At 42.2% G+C, this 8,949-nt stretch overlaps 1 protein-coding gene across 1 annotated transcript in view; it reads right to left on the bottom strand.

The window, feature by feature from the left end:
* Positions 1-2,575: 2,575 nt before the first annotated feature.
* The window catches only part of SCFD2 (sec1 family domain containing 2), a 297,110-nt gene continuing 290,736 nt past the window's right edge, over positions 2,576-8,949 (bottom strand). The window contains exon 9 of the mRNA XM_034772647.1: positions 2,576-4,395. Within this exon, the coding sequence (XP_034628538.1) occupies positions 4,303-4,395 (93 nt within the window). The 3' untranslated portion in view covers positions 2,576-4,302. The remainder of the gene's footprint in view (positions 4,396-8,949) is intronic.

The following is an 8,949-nucleotide window of genomic DNA, read 5'->3' as shown; positions in this document are numbered from 1 at the left end:
ACTAACCACTCTTTAAAAATCAATAGGTAGAAATATGAATTAAATCTTCCTCCTTTGCATAGTTTTATGTATTCAAGTCTTACAGGCACAAGCACCTTAGGTATTGTGGAAAGTACTCAGAACCTTTCATGTACCATATATTGTCCTTTGATGCAATTATGCAGAAAACAAGGCCTTTCAGACTAGGGTTCAGGATCCATCCCTCCCTCTTCTGGCAAAAAATCCTAATAATGGGGTTGTGGGGGTGAGGCTTGATGTTACTTAGATACGAACTTATTCGTGAGCTAAACACCAGCCTCTGCCACTTTCAACTCTTCTGTTAGAAACTGGCAGTATTAGCACAACCTACACTACAATTTTGCTTAGTGATAAATACGATGCCTTGAAGAATGAAAGTGAGGTTGATTAGTGGGTAAAGTAAATTGGCACAAACCTCTGACTTCATTCCATTCACAGAGAGAACTAGACAGCTGAGACATACTGATTGGAACAAATGGCACCTAGGTCCCAACTTTATCACACAGTAATAATAATCATGGGGAAACACAAACTCATTCTTGAGAAAAGAGGCGGCTATGACTTACCTAACCACAGATCACCCCGCAGACCCAGCCAGCTGGCTTAGACAATAAGCCAACAACCATTCTGCCTTCTTAAAAAGGACTAGTTTTCCTAGGCCAACCCCTAAGAGCTTCTAGCACTGGGTTTCATTGTCCTGAAACATCAAAATTCTCTTCTTCTCTATCACCCAAGTAGGAGACAGTAACCATTTACCCCAAATTAACTTCCAATTGCTTACAAAAATGTCACCTGCAAGACTAGCCTGCCCCAAGATGCTACTAGTCATTGCTTGGTGGTCACCTGGACAAAGTGTTTCCTTCTGGTTGGAAGATTGGCCGCAGGCAAAGTCAAAAGCCAACCCCTAGGAGTCAGGCTCCCAACTCCGCTCCTGATCTAGGGCATCCCCATCTAATGCCAAGCTTAGCTAGAATATCTTCCACTCATCACTTGCAATAGGGCAGTTGCTTCACCACGATCTGCTGCAGTAATGTGCAATTATACCAGCCTGACCAGAAGGATCATAGACTAGGTTAAGTTACAGTCTCATTTGAGCTTTAATGCAGATGTGTCAACTAACTCATTGTCATCCAAGTGACTAATGTCCACATCAGACTGGCCAAAGTGCCACATACAAGCCAAAACCAGGGCAGGTGACAGAGAGTTGCAAGCATCCCACCTTTCCCCTGGAGCAGGTTCCTGGCATGGTGCTGGTATGGCAAAAGGGGGGTGGGGGTTGGAGAAGGATGAGCACTGCAGGAGAACATGATACATTACGTCTAACCAGACCACTGCTTTCTTATTTTTAAAGACCCTCTCCCCTCCACCCATTTCACTACAACTACTAAAATAGGGAAGCCTTCCAAAATCTGGTATAATATCCTCCCCACTTTGGCCAGCATCCTACACCTCCAAACGCAAAATTCAATCCTCTACCACAGCGGAGAATGGCCGTGTCCCGTACTGTGTAGATGAGGTTTGCTTGATGAAGCAGTGGCATCTGCTGAGCTGTTCCTGCTTGTGGATGACTGGAGGGAACTCGAAGGCCCTTGAATCCTGTTGTGTATGTGTGGCTGGAGGAACACGAGAAGGAGTCCACCAAGGGATAAGCAACAGACACCTGGATATCTGCTTGGCCTCTACAGAAAATTTGGGTGCTAGCCATGATCTCACTTTGGGACAGCAAGTATCCTCCTGCCAGTTCACAGCATGCAGTGCTCATGCTGACCCCCAGGTAGGGGCCAGTTCCCTGCCTTAGCTCTCTATCTCACCCTCCCTCAAAACTTCTGTTGCTAATATAACCAAAAACCACACTCACCCTGCCCCACCCACCTCCCCCAAACTAGGGGACACAGCCCCCACCCTCCTTTCCAAAATACATCCCCAAAGGCCCAAGGTCTGCCTTGTTGTCCTTGAACAGCAGCCAATCATCTTTGTCTCCTTTCAGCCTCTGACTGCCTGACTGCTCTCACTGTTGCTGAAGTACAATGCTCTAGCCTGCTGTTGTATTCCACCATGGCAAACTGGCTATGAAAGTTCCCCCAAGGTGGGCATAGAAGATTAGGCATCCCCCCTATACAGGGATCTGTGGAACCACAAGAGCTGTGGGAACCTCCAACACCAAAGTCTATTTAGGCCCCAACCCTCACTGGTTTGCCCTGCCCAATAACTCATGCAGCATGTCCTCAGATTACCAAGTCAGGGGTCTGAGAGTGTTCAGCTAAGGGGGGTGGGGAGAGGAAGGAGACAGAAACTGTCACGGCTGCAACAGCTTCTTAGGACTGGTGACCACTTCCCTGTGCCAGGAGCTCTTGTCTAGAATCCCTTGGGGCGGCTGAAAGACAGGGGAAGAGCCATACGATGTGGAGGAATTGACGGCCACACAGAAGAATGGACACATAACCAAGTTCCCCTTTCTGGTTATGCTGCCTGTGTTTATGGGGTGGGGGAAGAGCAACAGACTGTATCTAATAAATGAGGGGTTGGTGTGTATGAAAAAGCCAGGAAGATGAGCAGATTCTGTAATGTTTGCTTTATTGTTAAGTAATTTCCAAAACATCTATATTCTGATAATGTAAACAGTGCAGACGAAGAAGAAATGATGTAACCACAGAGACAGGCTGTTTGCTGTCATTCTTCTAACTTGCTCAGTCAAAAAGACTTCATAAGCTTTTAGCATTGCATGTGGTTTGATTTTACTTTCCCATCAAGTACAGTGGAACGTAACGTTCTATATTCATCGTCTAAATCTGTTTTCATAAAGGCAACTTTGTCCATGCTTCAGTCTAACCTCTATAATCAGGCTTTTGTTCCTTCTGGCCACCGAAGTGCACCATTAAAACAAAATGAAGAGTTTTCAGAAAAAAGGTTACATTTAACAGAACTTAAACTAGCTAGTGAGCAAAGGTTAAAGAATTAGTTTCTATTTAACCTAGTCTCTAGGGATAATAAAGAATGCTAAAATAGGGGAACTTCGCTGTATATAGAAAGACGGCCTAAAAATGTGCCCCTTTAAAATGTAACCGTAAATGATCTCCCAGCATAGAATGTAGTCGTACATCCCTGGGATGAACAAACTGAGACAATATGCTGCATCTTTGTGGCACCATTATTTTATGCTGCATTTTTATTAACCTCAGTGCTGAATACAGTTGGAATCCTCAACCACTTATGTTTTTCTCCTCCAAAGATTAAAGCAAAATTAAAAAAAGAAAAGTTACATAACTCAGACAGCTTGTCTCGTTAAAGGCTGTTGCCTAATCATAAATTAAAATCAAAAGCTCTTCCTACCCTTGTTATTCAGAAATACAACTTTAAACGAGCGTTCTACTTTTGGAACCCCTAATGCTTTTGCAAATGGGAATATGTTATTTATTTGATGTGCCTGAGAGAAGCATTCCTCTAGGATTAATAAAGTGAAACATCTAATCATCTTAGCCCACATGTTTTCCTGTGCAAAATCATGCAGAGGAGAATGTCATCAAATAAAGTGACTTTTCTCATGAGACTATGACTGAGGCAAACAAGAGAGGAAACCAGGGACCTGTGAGAAAGCCAGTATATGGCTCACCAGTTTGATTATGGTGGGATTCTCCATCCATGTTTCCCTCCACCTCTACCCTATCAGCAGTAAAGCCATCAGTGGACTTGTAGCTATTCTACTACCAACAACTCAGTTCACTGCTGTGCTTCATAGCCTCTCCCTGGGGTTAGGGCCACAGACTGCGCAGAAGGAGTTAAACGTGTAACTAAGGCACATGTGTTTTGCAGGGGAACAAAACAGGCCAGGGCTAGGTTTTGCTACCTTTACTCCCACTTTACACTACAAGGAATCCCATTTTGGGACTACTTCCAGTGGAAAGTACTACTCCATGAAGATAAGGTGGCAGAATCTAGCCCTTTGCAGCTGTTCCAGAATTACCCCCTTTCTGGGGAATTACTACAGACAGCCATCTTCTCTGGCAATGCGGTAGTGAGGGCCCATGTTAGCAATATCATTCAGCAGGGAGGAGCCGAGTGTCAGCCTGACGTCACTGAACAAATGAATGATTTTTAAGTGCTCCCACAATCCATTCAAGTCCCCTTGCAGCCAGCTATCAAATCACTCGACTCAGTTTTCAATTACAACCACAATTAGTTTTTAGACAAATTCATTTTTGGAAGAATATCGGAAAGGATGACAGACAAGAGGGTGGTATTTCCAGCGAAGGCAAATCACTTATCTTCTCCGCAGATCTACACTCTTCAGATGCCTATGTCTGGTTGTAGATGGTCTGTTGCAAACAACAACTCAGGAATGTTAAGTGGTGTCAGGAGCATTGAGGAGAGCACAATTACCTGAAGACAGAAATAAAAAAATGCAATTCAGGAGACTAATCTTGTCTGCAATCAGAACAAGATCTCTAAACTTGTACTGTTCATTTACAGAACAGCAGAGGAATCATTGATGTCTTATGCTCACTATGAGGTGGCAATACAGCTTGTCCAATACTACCACCTGCTCAGCTAATCATTATAGCTGAACCCACCAGTGGGAGAACAGTGATTACTATCCCACTCCTAATGCATTTGTAGTGTGACTCATTCACCCCACACAGTTCCACTACTAGGGTAGCACAGTGATTTGTTATGACTCCCACTGTGTTACTTGTGAAAAATGAGTTGCTCAACCAGCAGTTTCCCTTGCCACAGCACTGAATTTTGTCAACAAGTGACTCAAAATTGCAGCTGTTTCTTCTTTGTTTACGCTGAGGTGAAAATTACAGAAAGCATTGTCTGCCTGCTATGGCTAGTCAATGAAATACAGTCAACTGTCAGAAACTTGCCACTTGAGACCAGGAGCCTGGTGTTCCAGCCAGCAGGATCACGGTTCAAGCACAGACACAGTTTGGATTATCTTTGTTACTCTTTTCATAAGAAGAAAATACGTTCCTAGTGAAAGGCAGCATCACCCATTACTAGAGCTGGTCAAAACAGGGCTTTGAAGCTATGCTCCGGCTCTGCTCCAGCTGCAGGCAAAAACCTGCAGCTCCACTGCTCCAGAGCTGCTCCGCGCTCCAGCTCCGGGCTCCGCTCCAAAGCCCTGGTTTTGATCAAATCTTTTTTCCATTGAAAAATACTGTTTTGTCAAAACCAAAAGTGTTCTGCAGAAACGTCTTGGTTCTGACACAATATTCATTGGGAAGGTTTCTCAGGTCAAAGAGGGAATTTCTAGTAAGGGACAGAGGTGTGGGCAACCCAGATTGAAGTCTGTTTTTTGCCTGATTCAGAGCAGGGACTTCAACCTGAGTCCTCCCAAATCTCAGACAAACACCCGAACCACCAGGCTTTAGAGTCAGCCTCTCTCTCTCTGGCTCAATGAATATTTAATTCTTTACACAGATCAATGCCAACATCCAGCATTGGAACACTTCAAAAACTAATATTTTTCACAGAGCAGAATTGTTGTTTTCATCCTTCAAGCAGCAGACCATTATAGATGGATTTTTGTACACAATATATATTTATATATGTTTTTTCTCCCCTGGGTCCCTAACTAGATTTTATTAGCTACTAAATTCTCAGTCCTGCAGCTCTAATGGAGTGTCGGGCTTTCCTACCATTAGAGCCAACTACTGAGTATAACAAGCACTACTCACAGCAGTGTTTGTAAGATCAGGCCTACAGATTAAGAACAGGACAAACTGGAGGAGCGTTGTACCAGACTTAAAAATGAATTTGCTTTCTCAATGTAAGATTAAGGGTATCTAATTTAGAAAAATCCAAAATGAGGAGGCATAAATTATGGCAACTGTAATTTAAATGCCAACAACATTGAGTGTACATGTACCTATTTTCTTTTAGTAATTGATCAAATTGTGCACACTCTTCATCTGAGGTAAAAATCAACACGCATGAATATGTTGTTATCTGAATATTCAAACATTGCAGGTGATTTAAAAAAAAAGATATTAAATACCAAATACCCCAGATCTCAGTAGTACTACACTTAAGCCTCCCCGTTCCACATTCTTTTCTTTTCTTTCATCCTCTCTTTAAATAATGAAAAGAATCTGGAGTTAAATTACTACACTTTCTTTTGTGCTAACAACCTCGTGTGCTTTCCCACACAAACTACAGCGAAATGACACAGATTATCTCTTCTATTTCCCATTGCTTAAGACCATCTCTGTAATTTGCTGGTGACAAAGACTGCACTTTCCTATTTATGTTGTGGAGGAATCAGAGTACAGTCTGTGCACTCCTCTTCCTATGTACTCAGCTTAATTCTAAGAAATATGAGGTGACATATTACTAATGTTTTGTGTCTATGAATCTACAGGCCAAACCACCACCACTCACAGCTAAAAGCAATTTCATCTTCATAGTATTATCACTAAACTAACAGGGTAGATGTGCAATTGATAAAATGAGTCCACACAAACAAATGAGTGATGATTGTAACTTATTCTGATGTTAAGACACAGTCTTGCTGTCTCCCATCCATGCACATGGATATCAATAATGGTTTCAGATGTGGATGGAGGAGAGCATATGGCCCTCTGTTTCTATGGAAAGCAGATGATCCAATCTTTTGTACAATTGCCCATAAATGTCCAAGCAAGTCTCTTTAGGAGGATAAATTTCCTTTGCAGATCCTCACCCATCTTAACATTTGTGTCCTTGTCTGTGACACTTTAATTGAGGGCTACATTTTGTCATGACAGCCACCATAAAGTGGCCAGAGGGTCACTCCATGATCCACTACACTGTAATGAGTAGCACCAGGGTAAACAAAGAGAAGGTGAGGAGAAGGTTTGTGTAAAAAAGAAGGAATTGTGAAACAGAAACTAATTTGGGAAATTAATCATCCCACAATGCAAACATCCCATGAGATGGTAGCTGGTAATCTTGGATATCACCAGATATCTGGCTCGCAAGGAGGCACAGGAGGCTGAATGCACATGCTGTGAAGTTTCAGACTACACGGCTCAGACAATATGATGCAAGCAGCAATACTAATGACAATGCAGTACAACACTGGTAATCCCCTGAGCAAAACTTCCTTTGACTTCAGTGGGGCCAAAATTTCACCCAATATTTCAGAGCAGTTAAAGAACACAAACCAGTCACACCCAAATAATAATCATGGTTGCCAGGGGTGATAATTACACTTCATAAATAACCATGCTCTTTTATAGCATTTGATATAAGGCATGTTTGAGACCTCACAGAAATAATCTGGGCCAGCAGAAGTAAATTATTGAAACTGAATCTGTATAAACTGGGCATGTCTTTATGTTTCTGTTCTCATCTGTGTCATTGTTGCATCAGCATACAGTGGGAATACAGTAAACAAGGTGCAGGACACATGGATTGTCACATGTCACCATGCTCTGCTGTAGAGCAGATCTCTGGAGTTTGTGTGCATGTGAACACGAACCGATATTGGTATGTGTTCAAACATTGGTGGAAGTTAGTGATGTGACACAGGGAAGGGATTAAAACATCCACTTTTTCCTCTTTCCTCCTATTTAGTTTCTTATTTTTTTTAAAGTCATTCTCCTCTCTTGCTAGTTCAGTTGTTTCTGCCTCTTCCCAAGTTAGATGCCTCGAGGGGTACCAATTCATTACACCTATGAGGTGGTATCTGCGAAGAAGCAGTAGGCAGAGCTATTCAGCTTCATCTGAAAACAAATGATGCCTGAAACACACTGTTCTCTTTTGTGTCTCACAATGAGAAGAGATGAACCAAATGTCCCCTATCCACACTAAAATATATATTTGCTTATGTGGATAAAAACATATGTTTCCAATCTCCTGACTTAATTCTCATTTGCCTAAACTCCAAACAACTGCTGACGCAATTGGTAGGGAAACCGATCTGCTGACAGGTTTTCTGTTGTTGTTTTATAAATTTCTTTACTTTCACATCTACAGTGCAACTCCAGTTTAAAAGAAGTGCCAATAATTAGTGCAAATGTCAGTGTTTTGTTTAAGTGCAACGGAACAGGGAGGCCAATGTTTTCATCTTGCCCTGATGTCTGAAACTGATCGCCTGAACATCACAAAAACAGCTCTGTTAAACACTGGCTTGTGGTAGATGAATGCCTGGCTCTTTGAAAAGAGAATAATCCCAAACAGGTGGCACATATTCACAGCTGAACTCTAGAAATCCAGGTAAATCCAACTAACTCAGACACTTTTATATGCGAGACTCGAACAACCAATTCTTTTCTTCCTTTTACCCCCCTCAGGACTCTCCCCTAAAGCCCTTTAGCCCCTAATGTAACAATTTCATACAAAGGCAAGGGGCAGTAAAAGCTGTGTCAACTCTAAATTCTTTGGGACTCTGCCTCAAAGGGTGACCTGCCACCAGGGTCAACCAAAGCAAAGCAGCACCAGATTCCATGTCACCACTGTCAAACCTCAATCCCTTTTAAAAAGTTAGCCAAAAGAATTCCTGCATAGTTTTACACCATCTCCCTCATTAACTCGGTGCTTATCTTTCAAGCTATATTAAAACATTTAGAGTCTGGATTAACTTGTCCATCAGTACATCACAATTCAGTCCCTGTTCTGGATAGCAAAGAATTTGACTCACTGTGTTAAGGAGATAAGTGAGAAGCTAATTGGAGAGAAACATGTTATCAGATGAAAAAGTGCTCTTGGAAAGGGCATTTTATCTTATAAAAATATTGAGTTCTCAACTCAAAGATGCTGTTAAAGTGCAGAAAACATGCTATCAATCAGAGGCTGCTCTGCCTTGGTTGGCTCCATTTTGCTACAGACTTTTCATTAGTTAGAGCTGTATTCGCAGGAATTAAAACAAGAGAGTTTACATTCAGCCTTTGGAACAAGACATGTTTAATGACACAGGCACCTGGTTATGAAGTGTTTCTTTGCATCTCT

This window comes from Trachemys scripta, chromosome 5, assembly GCF_013100865.1.
Source record: "Trachemys scripta elegans isolate TJP31775 chromosome 5, CAS_Tse_1.0, whole genome shotgun sequence".
Classification (NCBI taxonomy): domain Eukaryota; kingdom Metazoa; phylum Chordata; order Testudines; family Emydidae; genus Trachemys; species Trachemys scripta.
The sequence above is the reverse complement of the archived record's forward strand: the minus strand, read 5'-3'. Positions and strand labels throughout refer to the sequence as shown.